The following is a 24,243-nucleotide window of genomic DNA, read 5'->3' as shown; positions in this document are numbered from 1 at the left end:
TAGTTAAATATCAAAGGGAAAAGGTGATCCCTTATTTAGTTTTTATAGGCAATAGAATTCATAACCAAAGTAAGGACATCAGAAAGAATATTAGTATCTCATGCATAAGAACAGAGTAAAACATTAAAAAATATTATTACATGTGGGGATAACATGTAAACTGTATTTATGGCGATCATTTCACAATATAGATATACATTGAATCATTGTGTTGCACAACTGAAATGAAAAAAAAATTACTTCAATTTAACAGTCAATAGAAACTTACTCAACATAGATGGCCTTTAGCTGCTGAGACAAAGACAAATTCTTGGTTGCTAGAAAGCTGGCCAACTCTGCACTTATGACGGCGGCACTGACTCCATCTTTGTCCAGAACGAAAGGGCAGCACATATATCCTGCAGAAACACGTGTCATACACACACTCTGAGGAGTAGGTCCCTTTATACACTGTGTGTGCACACATCTATATGCTCCCTGCCTACTGCATAAGAGGTTGTCAGTATGTAAATGCTTCTCATTCATCACCATTACATTTAAGAATCTAGGCCAGCGCCTAGCACACAGCAGGCCTTCAAGAAGTATTTGCTGAGGTACAAACTACTATATATAAAATAACTAAGATACAAGGATATATTGTACAACACAGGGAGTGTAGCCGATACTTTATAATAACTATAACTGGAGTATAATTTATAGAAACATTGAATCACTATGTTGTACACATGAAGTTAATATAATATTGTAATTCAACTATGCTTTAATTTAAAAAAAGAAAAGAAAAAAGAGAAAGTATTTGTTGAATAACCTGTAAGGAGAGTCTCCCTCCTAGACAAATTGTACTCATTTTCCAGGTGTAGACCAAATCATTCTAGCTCACACAAAACTGTTTCCAATTGTTCTAGTCAATGCTTATTCTGTCTTTTCCGAATCCCCATATTTCTTACGAGTTATATGATTCATCTTGACACCTAGCCTATACTCTTTTGTGTGGTTTCTAACTAGATCTATACAAACTGCTGTAGGCTAAGGTCAGTGTCATCCATTTCTTTCAGAGTCGGTGTGCAACTGATATGCAATAAATATTTGATAAACAAATATAAGAAAATCTTTTTTTTTTAAATAAAAAGCTATAGGAAGGCCAGGATTGCAGTTCTGAGAGCAAAAGAGCAAAAGTTGAGCTCTTACACTTCATTCAACGAATTAGTTCAATGATGAGCCTGTGTCTATGTTGCAAGGAATGTATGAACTAGAAGAGTATGTATTATATAATAAGCATGATGTACAATAACTTTTATTAAACAAAGAGCTAAAACATCCCCAGCCCAAACATTTGCATTTCACGTTTCTATTGCTAGCTCTCCTTTTTTGCTCATTGATAGTGATCATTTAAGACAAGTGTTCTTCCATCATCCTGGCTGGTTCTTTCAGGTGACAGTCACTCTGATGAAAGTACCACAACCATGCCTTCTCCTTTCTTCTGGACAGATCTCTGCGGAGCACTCTATGAGGGGAGTGAACTATATTTGGCCTGGATATCAATACCATGGTGAGGAAATATCGTAACTCCCCAAATAGGAGGATTCTGAAGTTACTACAGCCGCGTACAGAACATCACTGTTCACAATTATCTGGGCAAAGGATTCACTTCCTGACATGAATGGCTTGGTTATTTGTGAGATATTCTTTTCAGCTAAAAAAATCTGTGATGCCAACTTTGGGGTAGGACACTTCAGCATTTGCTGAGCATCACAGAAGAAAAACAAACTGTGTGTTCCTGTTTCACAGTTAATCTTTTGAACCCAAATCCAAACCCACATCTTTGCCCATTTATTTGCATTCTATAAATTAACTGATCCCAGGATCATCATGATCAACTCTTACCAATAGCTTCTTCAAAAGCAAATAAGACATTTTTCCCCTGGTCTATTAGCTGTTTGGCTCGGTTTCCCATCCACTTAAAGCCAGTCAATGTTTCCTAAAAGGATAATCCAAGAGAGAAAGAAATGCCTTAGACCTTCTACAGAGCAAAAGAAAGGGAAAAGAGCAAGTCTCACAAACACCTTACCTCGAAGTGAAAGCCCTCCTTTAAGGCAATGGCCTGCAGGATTTTGGAGGAGACGGTGCTGGACAACATATATGTGTCTTTGAGGGCGCTGTGATCTTGGTTCTTTTCTTTCCAAGAAGTAAAGAGCCACCAGCCCAAGAGGGCCCCCAACTCGTTGCCTGAAAACACTCTCCATTCACCACTGAAAGAAAAAACAACCTATGTACAGCAGTGATCTCAAGAGAGATCACTTAATTGTAAGTAACAATTAAGGACAGAACAGTTAAGCCAAACAAGGCTCAAAGTAGCCTCTGCAGGACTGTTCTTGTTATTTTTGTTTAAATAATAGACCAGAAGCGTGACTGCCATTCCACAAACAGACGAGCAGCTACCGTGTCTCAGCCTGTTCGCCTAGACAAACACCCTGTCTTTGAAGAGTGTATAAAATAAGTACATCAGCGATGACACACAAATGCTTTTATCTCAGTCTTCGGCAAAGGCTTTGGTTTTAAACATAACAGAAACATGCTGGCAAGATGCCCCCCCAAGGACTTCCCTGGTGTTGCAGTGGTTAAGAAACCACCTGCCAATGCAGGGGACAGGGGTTCAAGCCCTGGTCTGGGAAGATCCCACAGGCCGCGGAGCAACTAAGCCTGTGCGCCACAACTACTGAGCCTGTACTCCACAACAAGAAAGCCACTGCAATGAGAAGACCACGCACTGCAACAAAGAGTAGCCCCCGCTCTCAGCAACTAGAGAAAGGCCCGCGCGCAGCAACGAAGACCCAATGCAGCCAAAAATAAATAAATAAATTTATATATATAAAAAAGATGCCCCCCAAGTATAATAGTTTGCATATCTCAATTTTCCGCTCAGCTTTGCTGATTCTGAGAGAGAGACTGCTTAGCATTCCTTAAGATCCAGCGCACTATTCACACAGTCAGGACACCACAGAACAGGCTTGCAGCTTATGTTCTTGTCTGTAGGTGGCTACAAGTACACCTCACATTTCAGCATGTAGCACCTTAGCTTAAATATCTAAAACCTTATATAGAATTGAATCTGTTTTGTTATAATCGAAAATCCTAACCCTTTGACAGCACCCCACCGTCTCCCAAACATCACATAGGCTGTTTGACACCCAAAACTGCTTTCACTTCCCCCCCCTTACCTACCACTGCTCTATACAAACTCTACAGTCGCACTTGTCTTAAGCATTGTCAGCGCCCCACAGGCATCTTCCCTGGTCTGTTCAACCTGAATTCAACATTGCTTTGAAGCTCCAGTTCCTCATCAAACCTTTTACCAAATGCTGAACTGTAAAGCCAGCAACAAAGTACTTTGCCCTCATTAGGCACTGAGTCATTAATTATAATAAAAGCAATGGTAAAATGGGGGACGATAACAAATAGTAATTTCAATTCCAAATACATACTGGCTGGTTTACTCTGCAATGTGCTTGCTGATCGTGTGGCCCCCGGATCAGTACTTGCTCTATGTTAAAGGATCTTACTGAGGTTAAGTGAGATGATCATTTGCAAAATAAATGGGAAATATTTCCAAATAGGTCTGGTCTCTCCAGAAACATTTTACTGCCAAAGATGTCACCTTTTATATTTTCCATTATGTAGGTAATCACAATTAATTGTACCTGTCTTGCTTTTCTGCCACAGCAAGTCTGTCAGCATCTGGGTCGTTTGCTAAAACGATTTTGGCTGTGCTTTTGTCAGCCAAAGCAAAAGACAAAGTCTGAAAAAGAATAAGAGAAAAGATCATTCCAATCAAGAATTGAGCACAGGGCTTCTCTGGTGGTGCAGTGGTTAAGAATCCGCCTGCCAATACAGGGGACACGGGTTCAAGCCCTGGTCCGGGAAGATCCCACATGCCGCGGTGCAAACAAGTCTGTGCGCCACAACCACTGAGCCTGCGCTCTAGAGCCCGCGAGCCACAACTACTGAGCCTGCGTGCCACAACTACTGAAGCCCGTGTGCCTAGAGCCTGTGCTCTGCAACAAGAGAAGCCACCGCAATGAGAAGCCCACGTACCACAACCAAGAGTAGCCCCCGCTCACCACAACTAGAGAAAGCCCACGCGTAGCAACCAAGACCCAACGCAGCCAAGTAAATAAATAAATTAAATAAAATTTTTAAAAATGTTTAAAAAAAAATTGAGCACATTTCAGTCTTTAAAAATGTTCAGTTCTTTAAGAACTAAAAGAGGTCTTTCCCCAAACCGAGGCTGAATTTTATTTCTGGAGCTGGTCTTGGCTGGTCACATATTACTTTTTGAGTCAAAGGTCAGATAATGAGAGCATCAACACATGACCCACATGTGCCCATGGGATTCACCCCACGTCTGATAGTGTGTGTGGCTGGACTGGTATTTCCAGGCCTGGGCCTGTGGTCAACCTAACAGACAAACCAAAATAAACCAACTCTCTGGATATCATTGTTACCCAAACCTTTAAAAAGACTAAAAGGAACCATAATTTAAATGACACTTCTTCGTATCAGAAAAATATCAATTGAGGAATAAAAATCATGCGATAAATCTCCATTCTATTACTGTTTCTTTTTGGCATTAAGAAGAACAGTAAATTAACTTAAAATTAAAATGATTAAATTGAACGTAAAGTATTGTTTTAAGTTTGTGAGCAATTTCAGCTCTCATATCCTGATGCTAAGACATCTGATTTGAAAGTTCCTTTAAGAAATGGATGACTGGGGCTTCCCTGGTGGCGCAGTGGTTGAGGGTCCGCCTGCCAATGCAGGGGACACGGGTTCGTGCCCTGGTCCGGGAAGATCCCACATGCCGCGGAGCGGCTGGGCCCGTGAGCCATGGCCGCTGAGCCTGCGCGTACGGAGCCTGTGCTCCGCAACGGGAGAGGCCGCAGCAGTGAGAGGCCCACATACCGCAAAAAAAAAAAAAAAAAAAAAAAAAAAAAAAAAAAAAAAAAGAAATGGATGACTGGGCTTTCCTGGTGGCGCAGTGGTTAAGAACCCACTTGCCAATGCAGGGGACATGGGTTCGAGCCCTGATCTGGGAAGATCCCACATGCTGTGGAGCAACAAAGCCCGTGCGCCACAACTACTGAGCCTGTGCTCTAGAGCCCGTGAGCCACAACTACTGAGCCCGTGTGCCCAGAGCCTGTGCTCTGCAACACGAGAAGCCACCGCAATGAGAAGCCCATGCACCGCAATGAAGAGTAGCCCCTGCTCGCCGCAACTAGAGAAAGCCCTTGCGCAGCAATGAAAACCCACTGCAGCCAAAAATAAAATTAAAAAAAAAAAAAGAATTTAAGAAATGGATGACTAATAAATATAAATATTTCCAATGATAAAATTACTTTTTTGTTCAGCACAATGAAAATGCATAAAAAGATTTTACTCAAGAGTAATAGTTTTGAATTATATTCAAGATAAATTTTATAATTAAAAAAAAATCAGGTTACCAAGACACCTTCACCCTCTTCAGGATTTGGGTATCTCACTGTTGGGAACTCAGGATCGGGGTCCTTCTGTTCGGGAACAGCCTCGGGAGGAACAAAGTCAAAAGCCTTGAAAGCCGACTGCACGAAGCTGTGACCCACACCATGAACGGAGGTGTGCACAAACTTCACCTTGGTCTCCCTGTTCACAGCCCTTGAATCAGACACATGGAGAATGATAAAATATGCAAATATGGCTCTCAAAACTGGAAGGACTGCAAAATATCAAGGAACCAGATTCCTAAGAATGTAAGGTATCAAAGTAATAAGAATGTATAAGACAACTGAGTATCTTTCCAATTCCATTAAAAAAAGAGAACTTATTCACTTTCTTTCAAACATACACCCTCCCCCAACACATTCAAGTTTTAAATTTTACTCTGTAGTTATTTTCCACAAATCTGCTTCCTTTTGGACTTTATTTCATGCTACAGCTTTCACAGCTGGCCCAGTGGCAGTATCCACCCACGGCAGTGCCAGTAAATACTCTTTACTAGCTTCACACGTTTCAAAGTGTCCCTTTTAACACAATGTGATGGAACATCCCATACATGGATGCATAAAAAATAAAACATTTTCTTTGTCAAGTAACAATCCTGTCTGGCAAAGTACCCTGATCTAGGGACTTAATGTAGAATAAAAATGTACATCAAGGGCTTCTCTGGTGGTGCAGTGGTTGAGAGTCCGCCTGCCAATGCAGGGGACACGGGTTCGTGCCCCGGTCTGGGAGGATCCCACATGCCGTGGAGTGGCTGGGCCCGTAAGCCACGGCCGCTGAGCCTGCGCGTCCGGAGCCTGTGCTCCGCAACGGGAGAGGCCACAGCGGTGGGAGGCCCGCGTACCACAAAAAAAAAAAAAAAATGTACATCAAAATTAACAGCAGATTTCTCTCCAGACCCCAAGCTTGGGGAGAATCCTTAAGAAAGCATCTCTTGTGACCCAGGCTGTGAGGAAGTGAACACCCACCACCATGGGAGGGACACAAAACTCCACCCAGATGTTTCTCCCCCATCACCCCTATAGGACAAAAGCCTTAATCTGTAGGGGAAAGGGCAGCAACACCATAGCCATAGGAGGTGTTGGATAAGGATGCATGATTTATAACCAATTTGAAGATGAATAAAATATTAATATACCTTAAAAAAAAGAAAAAAAATTAACAGCAGAAGTTATAGAAAGGTAAGCACAAGATGTTAAAAAATTCCAGTGATCTGACTGCTAGATTCTTAGGTTACTGTCCACTTCTTTTGGCAATGAATAAATGAACAAGGTCTTCCTTAAGACAGTAGTAGTTTAAAACAAACATACCCTTGAAAATAAAATGCATCTAGAAAAATAAATATGCCAGATTAGTGAGAACAAATCTGGAAAAAATCTCTTAAGATATTAAAGTGAATTATAAGGCTATCACGATTAGAACAGTTTAGGCCTACATATATAAAGGCAGATTAAAGGAACAGAATAGAGTCCAGAAGTTGATCCAATTTGAAAATGGGAAATATATATGAGAAGCAGTAAGGCTTAGTGGTTAACATGATTTAGAGACAGATTCTAAACTTAAATCTTGGAGCTCTGCCACTTATAAGCTGTGTGACTATTGGTTATTTTCTTAACCTCTCTGTGTCACAGTTTTCTCATCTGTAAGATGGCAATACACCAGAACCTACCCTCAGCATTACTGTGATGATTAAAATGAGATTAAATTAATTAGTACAAGTGAAGGGACTGTAGCAGTTATCTGATACATAATAAGCACTCATATATCATGTTAGAAATTGTTAGATTAAAGGTGATATTTCCAGTCAAAGAAAAAGAGATTCTTTAGTTTAATATGTTGTTACAATTGCAACTTTTTAGAAACAACCTAATCTGCTTTCCTACTTTATGCTTCATACAAAATTAAAAATCACCAACAACTCAAAAGATTTAAACATTGCAAAATGTAAACATGAAAGCCAAAGCAAAACAAGAGTTGTGCTTTTTTAAAAAAATAATCTTGGTATAGTGAAATCTATCTATAGTGATACAAAACCCAGGAATCAGAAATTAAAAGTTTCAATGAAAAAGTCCAAAGGTAACAACAGAAGGGAAAACAATATTTGAAATAAATGAAGTCTAGTTTTCTGTACAAGCAAAGAGGTTTTACAAATGCAAAAGAGGAACAAATACATAGAATATAGGTTAAATAAATATTTAAAATATTCATAATTAAAGAATGCAAATAAAGTTAGGTATTACTTTCATGCAGCAAATTGGGAAAGAGGAGAAATTTAATACTTAGTATAGGTAATAATGTGTGGATCATATATTATTATCATATACTGTTGGTGGGAATCTCAGCTAGTGTAACATTTCTGGAGAGCAATTTGTTAACCGTTATCAACTTTGTAAATGCATATATAATTCTGATGCCTGCAATGTATCTTATGAATACACTTGTGCGCACACACACACACACACACAAATATATGCATATATATGTATATACACATATACATATACATGAATCTACAACAGAGTAGCAGCCGTGGCCTGTGGGCCAGCCACCTACTTTTGTAAATAACATTTTCTGGAACACAGCTATGTTTGCATGCATTCATTTCTGTATGATCTATGGCTTCTTTCTTACAACAGCAGAGTTGGGTAGTTGTAACACAGTGGCTCACAAAGCACAAAATATTCGCTGTCTTTCTAAGAAAAGCTGCCAGCCCCTCATCTATAGCCTCTAAAGTCAGATGCAGCTACAGTATATATACCAACTGAGGAGAAAACTTAACGAAAACAGAATTTGGCTAAATCCATTTACCTGTGAAAACAGTATTTTTTAAGGTCTTCAAAGTAGTCCTTATTGATGGAAGCACTTGGGTCATGAAAGAGTGGACTGCCATTGATCACAGAATCGTCCCAAGCTTGAGGCCATGGCTCTAGATTTTCTTCAATAGCCTGGGAAATCCCTTTATCATGAGGAGAGATGATCTGAGCCCCGTTATCCCAGTAGACCTAGAGAATGCAGGAACATATCTAGATGGTTTACAGTTCATCCATTCCCTATGCTCCCAAACCATAAAGGCATAGGATTCATATAGAAGGACATAAGTGTGGAGAGAAAAATAAAAATACCTTGTAACCATTATCCTGCTTTGGATTGTGAGAGGCAGTTATCATGATTCCAGCACGAAGTTTCAAATGTGATACTGTGTAGGGCTGCAGTACAGTAGGAAAGGAGAACAGTTTTAAATAAAAAATTAGATATACTTAAAAGGTCTATCATATATTGTACCGTGTTCCCTTTTAATAAACATCATATACAAACATCATATTGTGTCATACAATATTTTTGTGCCACATCCAAGCAGTACACTCTGACTACCTTTAGAACTAATTCACTGCTCAAAATTAAATAAGAAAGGTGGGTATTTTCCTAGGTGTCTTCTTATTCTGTCTTCTCCTTGGTAGAGCTAGAAAACTCTCCAAACAACATGATGGTCTGATTCTCCACTGCACATTCTTTTAAGCCTTCTGCTTGGGACAGCAGCTTATGGATTCACTTTATTCCCTCCAACTGCTTCCTCTGCTCTTCTTCCCCTGATTTGCTTTTAAGGAAAAGGTTGAGGAAAATGTGGGAGAAATGGAGAGAGCTCTCACAGCTTGTCATTTATCTCCCACTCCAGGTCTGATTATCCCTCTCTTGCATCTCTACTTAGCTCCCATCTTTACAAGACTACTTCCCCAAATGGGGAGAGGTAGGCTTATGCGCCCCGTGGCTACACATGAGATTTACTCTACACAGGCATCCTGAGATTCTACCTGCCTGTCCACTTCCACCCTCCCACCAAGAATCACTGTGGTCACTTGTCCCCCCAGGAGTTATCTCGCATTCCCCAGGTTTCCTGGAGCAAAGAAAAAGGGAGAATCACTCCACTACGTGGGCAAATGACCATGAGACACTCATTTAATTCATGTCTGATATAAAAGTAATAGCTATCAACACTTACGTAGTACAGAAGACCAATGATGCTTGAACACATTGCAATTTTTCCATCAAACAATAAAACTTGAACCCCATCTGGATGTGACATTGAGTGCCTACTGGGATATTTACAATCTAGGAGGCGCTGCACCTACCTGTCAGTGCACTAGAGACAGTAAACACAAAGCTAGTGGAGCTCACTTTTTTATTTACACACTCTCATTTCTACTTGATGGAACTAACTGCATTCAAACCATGTTTTTGGTTTAGTATCTAAAAACATTTATGCTTAGCATCTGGCTCCACTCTTAACAGTTCTATCTACTTAAAAGCAACAGCTGTCACAGTCCCTATTGTCCTTTTCTTTAGATTCTGCTACAATAAGAATTTGATAAAAATCTTCCTAAAACATGCCAAGTATGCTTCTTATACTGGCCATGAATAGGATTTAGAATGAAACATTTATATAAAAAGTTGGTGCACCAACTTGTCAAAAATTTTCATGGTAAGACACGGTTTGAGTTGCATTCAGATTTAGACCCAAGAAGTTTCCTAATTGTGATAGCTGGGAAAAAAGAATACAAACCAAATTAAAAAGCAAACAGACAGACAAACAAACAAAAGACATTTTGCTAACTAGCTAAAATATCCTTCGAATGCAAGTAAAAGAAAAATTGCATTAAAAAAATCAATTTGGATGAATCAAAAGTTGAATACCAGAGAATATTACTAGGATGTGGGAGGAACATTCCTGGAGAGGAGGGAGAATTCCTGATAAAAGGCAAGGGGCCCTTCTATCTTTCAAACACCTGAATCCCAAGAGCACTGAAGACTGTAAAACTCGGCCATGTCCCATCTCTGATTCCATGATAGGAAATTACAAGAGGAAAGAGTTACTTACCACAAAGGGGGTTGGAGTTATATCAGAAAAGAGGTACACAGGAATCCCCTGGCTGATAAACGTAGTTGCAGCAAGTCGGGCGAATCTGGAAATGCAGAGTGATGGGGGAGAAAAGGAAAGTAGAGCCATCAGGACCGTGGGTGACAATAAAGAAGGAAATGAAGGTCCAACTATTTCTTTAGACTGAGAACGGCAGCCAGGTTGAAGAAAACGTTTATTTTACTTCTGCTGGCAGAGAACATTAAGGCTGGAGGAACCTTAGGAGTCATCTCACTCCACCCTTTTGTTTTACAGAAATGGGACTAAAGCCAAGAAAGGACATATGACTTGTCCCATGTCCACGAGCCACTCAGCGGCTGACCCAGGCCTGCACCCAAGTCTCTCAGCTCTCTTCCATCCAGGGGGTCTCAGCGGAGGGCGATGCTGCCCCCATGGGACATTTGAATCGTCTGGAGACATTTTTGGTTGTCATCAGGGTAGAGCGCTAGTGGCAGCTAGTGGACGGAGGCCAGGGATGCTGTTAATCATCCCACAATGCACAGGGCAGTGCCCACAACAAAGAGTTATCTGGCCCAGTACCAAGTCACTTGGCAACAGTGCAGGGATGGAGAAACCCAAGTCTAAAGCTGTCACTATCCAGTATATGCCATGAAGACTCGTATTTGATTCGACGTTGTCCTCTACAAAACATACGGCACACTGGCATGTGTATGTGATATATGTGTAACACATATACGCATATGACATGTATATGACATATATACATCTTGGCTCCATTCAGCCCTTAGAAGAAGACTTAAATCTTTGACACTTTGGCATATTTCTCAATTTCCACAGCACCTGGCTTAGGGCAGGACATAGAACATGGCACTGGGTCTTTCTTCATGCATGGAGTAAAGTACTTCATCACAATAATTGAGCAATTTACTTCCAATGAACACCACCACACTATTACAGGATTAAACAAACAAAATATTTGATCATTCTCCCAAATAGTTCTTGAGCACTAACTTCATGGAACACTATCTGGGGAGCTGGCTGGGGCAAAAAGAGATCTTTAACAACTCAAGCGTCAAAATTCCTAGGATCAATAGTAATACAAAAATGATTTTGACAATTAAAAAAAATACGTCTACATAGGGGAAAGTCATAAAAATAACAAAATTTAGCAAAAACAACTTAACTAAAAATCTGAATTAAATCCACACTGTATTCACTAGAAGGTACTGAGTCACTTTTACCCTCATGAAATGTGTAGCATGTGTTCAGGCTGACTTTAAAGGTGCTTTCTTAAAGCTGTCAAAGGAGACACTCAACATACCTACGATATATACATGATATATGTGAATTAAGTTACAAATGTGCATGAAAAAAGATTCAGTGTGTTCTTTGCATATACTTAACAGTTATTGCTTAAGTTTCCCACCAGATATTTAAAACTGTAAGATTAAAGAACTAATCAACATTTCCTTAGGTAAAATTCTGAGACTGCAATAGTTTCCGACTCTTTAAGAAAATGTCGGGCTTCCCTGGTGACGCAGTGGTTAAGAATCCGCCTGCTAATGCAGGGGACACGGGTTCGAGCCCTGGTCTGGGAAGATCCCACATGTCACAGAGCAACTAAGCCCGTGCGCCACAACTACTGAGCCTGTGCTCTAGAGCCTGTGAGCCACAACTACTGAGCCTGTGCTCCAGAGCCCATGAGCCACAACTACGGAAGCCCACGTGCCTAGAGCCCATGCTCTGCAACAAGAGAAGCCACCGCAACTAGAAGCCCGCGCACCGCAACGAAGAGTAGCCCCTGCTCACCACAACTAAAGAAAGTGCGTGCAGCAACGAAGACCCACTGCAGCCAAAAATAAATAAAATAAATAAGTAAATTAAAAAAAAAAGAAAATGTCCATTTCCTCATCATGAGTGTTTTACCATACACTGGTTAGTAATTGTTACAACCTCTAAATATCTTGCTTGCTGTAGATGACAGACAGCGACCCTGAGCTCCACTCCATCCCATTCTATCAAACTCTGAGACTTGAACCATAAACAAATAGAATCAGTAACGTCGGTCACTTTAAGGAACTGATATGGCCCCAAGGCCAGAGCAAGAAACAGCTGCACCTTAATTGACAATGTTAACATATATGAAAGATGTGTCAACCTGAAGCAGGGTAGTCAGCCTAAGGAGAAGAAATTTGAGAAGCTAAACAGGCAGTTAGCCACATATATGCACTGTGCATGCTTTGACCGGAGGGTCTGACCTGCTCGTAAAGCATGCTTATGATGTAATTCTCACTGTAAATTCACTAACTGAAATTGACAAACTGATATTCTGAGGTTTATACTACATTACTCTCTTGTGAATGTAGTTCATAAGCATCAGTCCTTGAGAGATACAGCTTCTCTCCTGCTTTACTGACAAAAATCACATTTTTGAGCCTGCAGCTGAAGACCCAATGTTTTATATCACCCTGAGTTCAACCTAGGAGCTGATGTCATCTGGTATTTTGCCCTGGCCATGCTCCCTTCCTCCAAGCCACACATTTGTTCTCATTAATGTTTCTCTCTTAGACTAGAAGCTACTGAGAAGCAAAGATTAGGACTCTGTGAATTCATCCAGCACTGTAAAGTTATAAGACTTTTCATTAATATTAAACATTGTTATGTTCTTCCAATCTAAGAAACTACTAATACTTATACTCTAGAAAGATTTTAAAAATTCAACATAATAGAGGAAGTGTTCAATTAAAAAAGAGGGTCATATAATGTGATTAAGAGCAGTGACTGGCAAACTCCAGCCCATTTTGTAAATAAAGTTCTACTGGAACACTGCCATGCCCATTCAGTCATGAATTGTTCATGGCTGCTTTTATGCTACATGGCAGAGTTGTGACAGAGACTGTGCAGCCCACAGTGTATAAGATATTAACTATTTGCCCTTTAGAGAAACAGTTTGCTAACCCCTGGTGTCAGCCTCTTTATGTTTAAATTGTGTTGCCTTCTCTCACTTTATGATATTAGAGCAAAGAGATAAAAGTACATACTTCACAAGTTTGGTGAGGGCTAAATGAGTGAATACCTAGGTGCCTAACTCACATTCAGCACTCAAATGATTCTATCACCATCACCACCACCATCACCACCTCCTCCACCACCACCACCACCACCACCTCCTCCACCACCTCCTCCACCACCACCTCCTCCACCACCTCCTCCACCACCACCATCACCACCACCTCCTCCACCACCTCCTCCACCACCACCACCACCACCACCTCCTCCACCACCTCCTCTACCACCACCACCACCACCGTCACCATCATCATCTGCTTACAGCTACATAAGACAGTCTCATTGGTTTGGGACTGTTACAAGAATGCAGCTTGCAATGGGCATTTAAGAATGGGAAGGAGCTCATGAGGCTTATAAATAGTGGAAGAAAAAAATTTACATAAAAGGAAGAAAGTGAGAGGGAGAAATAATATTGCCAGTTTAAAAAATTACCTTAGATAGGCAATAATTTCTAGGTTGTCTAAATAATTTTATCTTCTTAACCCAAACATAAAACCAGAATTCTTAAAAGTTGCAAAAGAATCTACCCATCAGTTTTATAGTTAAGCAATGTAGCTGACAAACATATTCAAAGTCAACATATTGAAATGGTGATTACACCTAAAACTACAAAATACACTACAAAACAAGGTTCTGAAATATCTTTACATACCTTCTGCTGCTGCCTCCACTTGCTGGATGGGCTCGAGCATCATAGCTGATCACAACACCTCTTTGCTTAAGGTCACTGAATTGTTTTTCCAGGTATCTACAAAATCCCTAAAAAATACCCCACGGATTCAAAGAGTATACTATATGTTCTAACACACACACACTATATATATTATATATATACTGAACAATAGGAAAATAACAGCTGTATTTATTTTCTATCTGCATGTATCAGGTAATGTGTTGGACATTTAGTGTTTATTATCACTAATCCCAGATCAACTTGGCCAAGAAACCTCATTTTACAGATGGAAAAGCTAGAACTCAGAGAGGCTCAGTGACTTGCCCAGTTTCAGATACACGAATAGCAGAGCCTAGATTTGTGCCTGGGTCTGGTTAGAGGTGGTTCAGTGCTGGGTTAAAAGCATACAGACTCTGTGGGCTTGTACTCTACCCCCACCTACGAGCAAATGACAAGTTCCTTAATCTCTCAGTGCCTCAGTTTCCTCTTCTGTAAAATGGGAATAACAATAGTACCTACTTCAAAGGGCTGTATGAGGGCTAAATGAGTTAAAACATGCCAAGTGCTGAGAATCTGACACCAAGGAAGCACTATGTGTTTGCTGTTATGAGCATTATTTTTACTGTCATTTTTCTTCAAAGCCTGTATTCATTTTACACTAGCCTAAAACGTCTGAGGACAGGGAGGTGTTTCAGACATTTCCACCTGCCCTGTACATCAGGAGGTAAAAGAAATTCGACAGTTAAGATTTCGACAGTTAACTGATCTAAACTTGTTCTGCTTGTGATATTGTTTTCAAGCAGGTAGGTCTTAAGGAGGCTCTATCAGTCCACCATTATACAAACTAAAATTGTGCAGAGTTTGGGCTATTCCCACCTGCCTAGAGATGGTGGAACACACAATTCCTGCATCTTAGTGGGTGCAATAACATCACATCAGTCTGAAATACGGAAGATTAGAAAACAGTGAACTTTGAATTCAAGAGGTTTCGATTACTGGACAAAATAGGTTTTATTACAGAACAAAAAGAACTCTGGTTGACTAGGTTATAATGATGGTTCATACTACTTATTTCACTTTGATTGAAGGAAGTCTTATAAAAAGTAATTGTAACTCTTATTTTTGGTAGGGCAATACTTCACAGCTTTGTTGCCAGAGTGATACCAATTTAGAAAGCCTTCAGTTTTTCTTGTGCAAAAATATTGCATTGGGCATATCTTCTGAGGTTGAGGGATATGAGGTAATAAAAACATGTGTACTGGTTTTGTGGGGTCCCCTGAGGGTACGCAGATGCTCACACTCTAAGGCTTACAACAGTGACAGTGCTCTCTCCCTGGCCCAGGTTGACCCCTGTGTGTGGCCCCAGTGTTCAGGGGGGGGCAAAAAAACATTCAGCCTTAGTCTAAAATCCCTATCATCTCCAAATTGCTCTAAAAAACTCTGGGGCCTGCTGAGGCTGAGGATCTGAGAGCATGGCTAAGGGAAGGGGGCATGCTTTTTCCTGAGAAGAGACTCACTGAGGGATGGAAATATCACAGAGCGTAAGAAACAAACTTTATATACCTTCAAAAGGTCAAACTATGACCAATATGTAAAAGCTACAGAAAGATAGATTTGTCTCAAAATAAAGAAACCATTCTTTAATGAGAACGATCCAAAGACAGAATGGCTAATTCAGAAGACAATGAGTTCTCTATCACTGATGTGTAATGGCTCAGTTAAGTAACCTAAAAGGAAACTGTAACCTCTGTCAATGAGGCAAACAATACAAAAATTTCCCTCTAGTCTCTATCCTGTTTCCTAGTGGGTTGTTCTTGACTCACATGCATCTACTTCTTAAATATAACCAGATGAATTTGGGGGCACCAACAGGACGAGAGTTCGCACCAGAGACCAGCAAGCAACGGAGTTTTCAGATGACTCCAGGCTCCAAGCTGGCCCACGTGATGCCAAATGCAGCAGAGATGAGCTGTCCTCACTGAGCTCCACCCACATTACAGATCTGTGAGCAAACTAAATGTTGTTGTTTAAGACTACTGTGTTTTGCGTGATTTGTTGTATGCCCTAGTGACCAGAGCAGAGGGCAACCTTATCCATCAACATGATCCCATGTTATCCATAAACTATAACAGGATTCCCAGGCTCACTTTATTCTAAGCCTTCCCTCCAAAAAGATCTAGGGAGCCCTACTGCTTAACAGTAATGTGTTCCCATGGCAACTCTGTACCCTTATGCAAGAGTTCCTTCTTAGGATTTTGCCAGAACATGCCCAACTCTGCCTTTATGTTGGGAGGTACAAATAAAGTACACGTCATCACCAGTAGTCAATTTTCCCAACGTCTTCTTTCCTGGAATTAAAGTGGCCTTCAATTTTAACAAGTCTAAGCAGTTGAAGAAACAGAACAATCTGTTCCACTTCATTTCCCTCATAAACAGAACTCTGGACACTCAGCATCAGCTGTTTTATCAAAGGCTTCATCTTTATTCCTGAAAGTTGGGTCTGGACCCTAAGAGTAAAATTCACAAATGAAGGCAAGGGAACTCAGCAATAATTTCCACCTATGCTGTAAATTAAAATGAAATAGAACTAATAACTCTTGGTTATTCTGGCAGTTAGAAAAGCTTTTCAATGCTTGCATCTGTACAACCATAACAAACATAAGAACAAAGGAGTCGGTCAGCTTAGTTGGTGGACTGGCACTGGAATGAAAGCTCCATGAGGAAATCTGTCTGTTTCAGTCATTATTATATCCCTGATGCCTGGCACCCAATAAATCTCTGTTGAATGAATAAATGAATGAATGAATGAACTGCTGCCTGAGTTTGAAAAGGTACCGCTTCAGCTGACTGTGCAAGCCTAACTTTATGGAGTAAATGTGTGATTCCCTGTGCCTAGGCAAACCCACAAGACTCATCCATAATTAAAACAAATCAGGTCTGTCAAATACAAAAGGAGCCTGGAGTTAAATTAATTAAACAAGGAGGCCGTTGGACTGAGATGGCTTTAATGCCTTAGGAGCCTACTAAGCAAGCCAAAACCTAACCCTGTAAAAACCTCAAGGTTAAGAAATCGCAACTTAAGGACAGCCAATCACAAACAGCCAGCAAGGCTTTCCCAAATATGGCACCCACTTGAGCTGCAGCCAATCTGTTAATTTCCTTGCTTTGCTTCCGCCTCTTCTTTATAAGTCTTTCCCCTAGTTCTTGTTAGTGGAGTGCTCTGAGGGGGAGCAGAATACGTGACCCCAAAACATGTCACTCTGGCATGTGGATCATTTTGAAATGAAGGCAATCAAGACCCAGCAGACTGAAGAAAAACTTTCACCTCTTCCTTAACTACCTAGAAGAATTTAGATATGGAGCCTGACCCAGAAAGGGAACTTTTTTCTTTTTTAATTTAATTTTTATTTTTGGCTGTGTTGGGTCTTCGTTGCTGCGCATGGGCTTTCTCTAGTTGTGGCGAGCAGGGGCTACTCTCTGCAGCGGTGCGCGGGCTTCTCATTGTGGTGGCTCCTCTTGTTGCAGAGCACAGGCTCTAGGCATGTGGGCTTCAGTAGTTGCAGCACGCAGGCTCAGTAGTTGTGGCACGTGGGCCCTAGAGCACACAAGCTTCAGTAGTTGCAGCCCAAGGGCTCAGTAGTTGCGGCGTGCAGGCTCTAGGGCATGTGGGCTTCAGTAGTTGTGGCTCACGGGCTCTAGAGTACAGGCTCAGTAGTTGCGGTGCATGGGCCTGGTTGCTCTGCTGCATGTGGGATCTTCCCAGGCCAGGGATTGAACCTGTGTCCCCTGCATTGGCAGGCTGATTCTTAACCACTGGGCCACCAGGGAAGTCCGAAAGATAACTATTATCAGAGATAACTTTTAATCTGAAAGAGCTATCTGTATGGCAGGCAAACGTTAACTAGCAAACATCTGCTCTTCTACTGCCCTGTGAAAAATATAGCTATAAAAACATATATATACACACACATATATGCCTATATGTCTGTATATATAAATATACATATATATTTGAAAAGTCCTTCTATTGTTATTCTCCACTTTGAAGCCTCAACTGCTAAACCTGCCCTTGGGTCTCATTCTCTTTATGAGGCTCCCATACGTATGTAATTAAATTTGTTTTCTCCTGTTAATCTGTCTTACGCCACTTTAATTAATAGACCAGCCAAAGAATCTGTAAGCGTAGAGGAAAAACTTTTTCTCCCCAGCAGCTCCTATCCAGTTTGGAATTGCCTGATTCAAACAGATTTTTGCTCAAATAAACTCTTAAACTTTTTAATATGCTTCAGTTTCTCTTTTAGCACTGGGACTATGTTAAGAATAACTAAGAAATATAAAAATGTGGCACCTGTGTAGTCTGGATGATGGTCAAGTCATTCATATGAGAAATTCCTGCTCCCATAGCACCTCGGAGGCCAGCTGTCCCAAACTCCATTCGAGCCCCAAAACATTTTTGCAGCTCTTCTTTATTACCTTCTGCAATTAGTTGTTTCACTGACTCCAAAGTTAAAGGATTCTGAAAAACAGAAATGTACATACCAGGTGAATAACATAATGAAAAATCAGAAATATAAGAAAAACCTCACGATAACTCTAACCTACAGGAGAAAAAATATATATATATATATATATAATAATATATGTATATGTATGTATTTGAAAAGCATATACACATGCATACATATACACGTAGAGGCTTTTCAATTTTCTGATGCTTTTAAAATTTGAAATATGAAGTTGGTCTTTTAAAAATTATAATGCATGATATTGTGATACAATAAGTTTTTATTTAGTTTTTGTTCCTAGTTCCTGGCAAAGAAGTCATAAAACCCTTGAAATTTCCTGAACGATTAGGATGAAAGGAGCATCTTTTGTTATTTATAACAAACCCGTTTCATCCATACCTGAGTTTATTCTACTGAGGTGACTCTTGGGAACCACCTAAGTGATTAGATGGTTGGAACTTTCAGCCCCACCCCCTGACTTCCAAGAAGGGGAGGTGCTGGAGATTAAGTTTAATCACCAATCATTTAATCAGTCATGCCTATGTAGGGACACAGAAGCTCTGCACTCCTTCCCACCATACTTTGCCCTATGGATCTCTTCCAACTGGCTGTTCTTGAGTTGTGTCCTTCATAATAAAATAGGTAATAGTAAGTACAGTGCCTTCCTGAGTTCTGTGAGCTGTCCTCCAATTACCAAACCCAAGAAGGGGGTCACGAGACCCCTGGTTTATCACTGGTTGGTCAGAAGTAGAGGTGACAACCTGGGACTTTTGCAGGTATCTGAAGTGGGGACAATATTGTGGGACTAAGCTCTGAAGCTGGAGGGTCTGTGCTAACTCTGTACTGAGTTAAATTGTTGGACACCCAGTTGGTGCCCACAGAGAAATGGAAACTCACACATTTGGTGTCATAAACAGAAAAACTCACACATTTGGTGTCAGAAGTATTGTGAGTAAAAGGAAATAGTTTTTCCTTTATAATGTAAGTATTATTTTCTTTCCTACAAAGGTAAGCACTTTTGGAGAAATGGAATGAACATACAGGTTTTGGGATCTAACACTCAGAATGGAATCCCAGCAACACCACCACTCACCAACTCTATACTGTTGGGCAGATTATTTAGCTTCTTGAATTCTCAGTTTCCTCATCTCTAAAATGGGAACAATCTATAACCTTCCTTACAAGGTGGTTTTGAGGTGGTTTACATTAAATTAATGTAAAACACCTTTTTCTATCTGGCACCTAGTAATAATCAAATGTTCATTTTCTTCCCTAATGTTTTCAAATTCTCCCAGAGTGATAGCATATATAATTTAAATCAACACCTTACTTTGGTAGTGTTTTATAAGTTGTATAATACTTTCACATACCTGGTCAAATTTGAATCTTTCAATGACTATAAGAGGCAGGCAAATAACAAAAACCCCATTTTATAGATGGGGAAGCCTCAGAGATTAAGTGTCCTGCTTAAACTGTACGTGTAAGCATTAACTCAGTACCTTTCATATTACATTAACTGCTTCAGACACTCGCATGAATCATTTAAGTTCATTTTAAATTGCCCTTTTTTGTGCAATAGTTGCAGAAAATGTTAAGCATGGAGAAAAATGACAATTACATTAATTCCATATCAAACTTTTAAGTTAAGGATTCAGGGTAACAAAGAGTAAGTACTTTATATTCTACCTTACAGTAATCACCTCAGTGGATGACCATGCAGGCAAAACATGGCCACCTAATTAAACTTTGAAATGCTACTGCAATAAAATGCTGCCTTTTGGAATTAAGCCCACATTTTCAGATTGTTCCAGATTCAAGGGGAAACAAGTAAAAGCCCACCTTTTTGCTTAAAAGCAATAGCCACTGACCACAGAGCACAATCTGACCTATCAGACTGTTAGGTGCCTGCAAGTTAGGGCTCAGATCTGCAATGTAAAAGAGGTTCAATAAATACTTGCTGAGTGAATGAGAAAACAGAGACTTCAAGGTCACACCCAATATTCGGTGATTCTTTCATGCACAGTGTAGATGTGGAAAATCCTAACTGGCCTTTGATATCTATAAAAGACCGAATAGCTTGAGAGAAACCAAAGGAGGCAGAAAGATAAGAATAAAAAAATCAAGAGGTCAGCAGAGATCAGAGTCATACATGGCAGTGACACATCTGTCAGCATCCAGAGTAACAGGGATGGAGGCACAGTGGAAATGCTCAGAGGGTACCTGCTGGTGCCCCGCCACCCTTGGGGCAATCAAGACTACAGGGCTGCAATGCTTTTAGCTGGCGGGAAGTTCCCTCTGGGTGCCTGTTTCAAGCCAAAGGAAAAATTGAGAGAGGAAAGAACAAGAGGAGTGGTAGCAAAAAGATGAAAAGGACAACACCCCCTCACCTCTATCCAGTGAGGTACTCTCTCTGTATACAAAGATATAACATTTTGTGGAAATTGGGTTTTTATTTCTTCAAAGGGGAAGTTTTATGAAACTAATTCATTACCAACTATGGCTTCAAAAGATTTCTACACACTGCCAGTTAGTGAGTTATCAGAAATGGAGACCTTTTCTCCGCTAAAGAATTCACAATTACAAAGAAAAACCACCCAAGGAGTTGCCAATAGCATCAGAAACAGGATGTGCTGGCATTTCATGTGAAGTGGGGGGCCCGAGGGTGAAGAGGAAAGCCTGGCCCCTGCAGAAAGGGCTTGTAATCTTCCTCACTGACTCAAATATTTCAGGTCTCTACTATTTCAGTGCACAGTAGTGCACTGTGCAGGACTATGGACCATGGAAGTTCGTGAATGAGTGAGCAGCACCGGCTATATGATTTGCTGGGGAGCAGTAACAAATAAACCCACAAGCAAGTGTTTTTGTTTTTGGCCAATCGCTAAGAGCTATGAGGAAAAAGAACAGTCTGTTTAGGGAGAGTATTAGAGAGAAATAATTTACCTTTGGATGCCAGGGAAGCCCTCTCTACATAAGCCACATTTAAGTTCAGACCTGAAACATACGTAACGACATGAGAAACAAGTTCAGCAGAAGAGAGCTGAGAGGAACTTTCCGGGAATACAAACAGCGTGCACGACGTAACAAGTAGGAAACGAGAGACTCAGGTTAGAAAGGAGACAGGGAGTGATGTCGGGAGCTCGGTCCCTGCTTCTCTGTTTGCTCCAACACATAAGAGAGTGAAAAGCTAGGGTGCTGTGTCCAAGGGGTTCCCCCTTCTTCTTCTCAGCAAAGTCTGAGACCTGAGAAAAACGCCTGAAGCCAAGCGGGTCCAACCGAAAGGATCCACGTTTGCAACCCAGCGCCTGGGAATGCTGCTCTGCCAACTACCCGAGAGTCTGAGGAACAGGCGGGAACAAATAGGGGTCGGTGGGGGATGCACGGCGGACTGCAGCGGACGAGCCCGCGGGTCTCAGTGGCAGGAACGCGCGCTCGCCTCAGTTAGACAAGACCCCTGAGCCCCGCCGCATTCAGACCAACCCCGCTCGCTGCCCCGCTCCGAACTTGCAGTCCCCGCCCGCCGGATGGCTGATTTTGCCCCGGAACAACCTTTCCTGGACAAACTTCAAATGTGCCACAAACCAGCCACACCGACAAGGCCTGGCCGCCGCCGCGTCCTCCTCCTCGGTCTTCTGGCGGGACCAGCGCGGCCCCGCGGGGCGGAAGGGAGGGAAGGAAGGAAGCACCTGCACCGGCACTCGCCGCAGGAAAGGCGGCGCGGCGCCCGGAGAGCTGGCAGGGGGTCCTGCACCTCCTCCGGGCGCTCCCGGCCCCCCGGCGCCCTTCACCTTGTCCCATCGCAGCCACCGGGCCGTCTCCTGGTCCAATCGGGCGTCCATGCCAGGGCCGCCGCCTCCCGGAGCCCCCGTCCCCGCCGCCATCCCTGCGCCGCCACCATCAAGTTCAAGAGGTGGCGAGATCGTCCTTCCGGCGGGGCGGGGCGGGGGCGGGGCGGAGAGAACCGGCTCGGGAGCCGCCCGTATCCGGGAGGAAAATGACGTGCTCCGGCGGGGAGCAGCCTCCTTGCAGTGTACAGTTGCGCCTCTGGGGGCAGCGGGATAGAGGTGTGGGGTGGAAGTGGGCGTGCTGAAAGATCCCGAGGTCACCCCCATTCATACAACAGCTAATTCATTCAGTTCCTACTGTGCGCCAGGCACCGGGTCAGGAGCTGGTATCCAAGCATGGGTAAGCCCAGAAAGGAGCCTAAAAGTTATGTAGAAATTCTGAGAGTCAAGAATAACCGAGAAAAATCTTGCAAAAGAAGAAAAAGTGGGAGGATTAAGACAAATAGATGGTGAAACAGAATGGAGAGTCCAGAAACAAATCTACACGTGTATGTACAGTTCATTTATTTCAGAGGTGGCGCCGCAGAGTGAGGGGAAAGGACTTACTTTCAATTAATGGTGCTAGGTCAACTGGATATCTATGTAAGAAGAAGAAAAAAGAAACTTGAGCCCCTACCTCACATCACACCTCATATAAATATGCATTCCAGGCTAATTGTAGATAAGTGTGAAAGGTGCAATGAAACTTCTAGAAACTAAGGAGTTCATCTTCGTGACCTTAGGACCACTAAGCCATAAAGGAGGTGCGTGCAGTGAGCATGAAAAGGTATGCGTAAGAATGTCTCTAGCAGCATGATTTGTAATAGCCCCAAACTGAAAACAACCCAAATGTACATCAACAATACAGTGGGTAAATATATTATATTATATTCATACAATGATGTGGAAAAATTGTGGTGTATTCATACAGCTGTGAAAATGAACTATTGTACACATCATAGGTGAGCCTCACAAACATTATGTTGAATGAGTGACATATTGGCTTATTCCATATATCTGAAATTCTAGAATAGGTAAAAATATAGGGAAAGAAAGCTGATCAATGGTTTCTAAGAACTGTGGGTGGGGAGAAGGGTTGCCTACAAAGGGCACAAGGGAATTTGGGGAATGATGGAACTGTTCTGTGTCTTAGCTGAGGTTATGATAAACACAATACACATTTATCAAGCCTCATAGAACCGTACATGCCAAAGAGTAAATTTAAAATTATTTTTGAAGTCTTAAAACTTTTAAAGGAGGCAAAACTAATCTATGAACATCAGGAGAATGGTTACTTTGGGCAGGAAGAGGGTGCCTTCTGGGATGCTGGGCCCGTCCTATTTCTTGACCCAGGCAGTAATTGCTCAGGTGTGTTCATTTTGTAATAATTCACTGGGCTGCACCTATGAATTGTGCATTTTCTTTGTATTCTATTTCTTTCTTTTTCATATTCATTTATTTATTCTCTTTCAGTTTTAAGAAGAAACCAATATATATCCAGGATCTATGAGAGCTAAGTCTAATGAGAGGCATATCATATAATATGATCATATAATCACATGAGTTAATATGTAATCATTTCAGTTAATATGTAATTACAAACTGATAAGAATGCTGGAAGGAAAGCAAGGAGATTCCATGAGGGTGCATGTTAGTGGGCTGTCCTGGTGGGGGAAGCTTCCCTCAGCACTTGAAGCTTGTGAGGAGACAGGAGGGAAGGATGCAGTTAATGCTGGGGGGAGGCAGCCTGGAAAATGCTTTCCAGATAGA

General features: G+C 41.5%; 1 protein-coding gene across 1 annotated transcript in view; it reads right to left on the bottom strand.

Annotated features, from left to right (window-relative positions):
- PGM2 (phosphoglucomutase 2) overlaps positions 1–22,596 on the bottom strand; it is a 34,624-nt gene extending 12,028 nt beyond the window's left edge. The window contains exons 1-11 of the mRNA XM_082611025.1: positions 22,438–22,596; positions 18,496–18,663; positions 14,127–14,233; positions 10,406–10,490; positions 8,655–8,738; positions 8,341–8,534; positions 5,499–5,688; positions 3,699–3,796; positions 2,069–2,249; positions 1,885–1,978; positions 269–398 (exon numbers count right to left, since the gene is read on the bottom strand). Coding sequence (XP_082467151.1) covers positions 269–398; positions 1,885–1,978; positions 2,069–2,249; positions 3,699–3,796; positions 5,499–5,688; positions 8,341–8,534; positions 8,655–8,738; positions 10,406–10,490; positions 14,127–14,233; positions 18,496–18,663; positions 22,438–22,530 — 1,424 coding nt within the window. The 5' untranslated portion in view covers positions 22,531–22,596. The remainder of the gene's footprint in view (positions 1–268; positions 399–1,884; positions 1,979–2,068; positions 2,250–3,698; positions 3,797–5,498; positions 5,689–8,340; positions 8,535–8,654; positions 8,739–10,405; positions 10,491–14,126; positions 14,234–18,495; positions 18,664–22,437) is intronic.
- Between the last annotated feature and the right edge of the window lie 1,647 nt (positions 22,597–24,243).

The sequence above is a fragment of the Mesoplodon mirus genome (genome assembly GCF_964341445.2).
Source record: "Mesoplodon mirus genome assembly, chromosome: 2".
Lineage (NCBI taxonomy): Eukaryota > Metazoa > Chordata > Mammalia > Artiodactyla > Ziphiidae > Mesoplodon > Mesoplodon mirus.
Note: the sequence above shows the minus strand (reverse complement) of the source record. Positions and strands in the feature narration are given on the sequence as shown.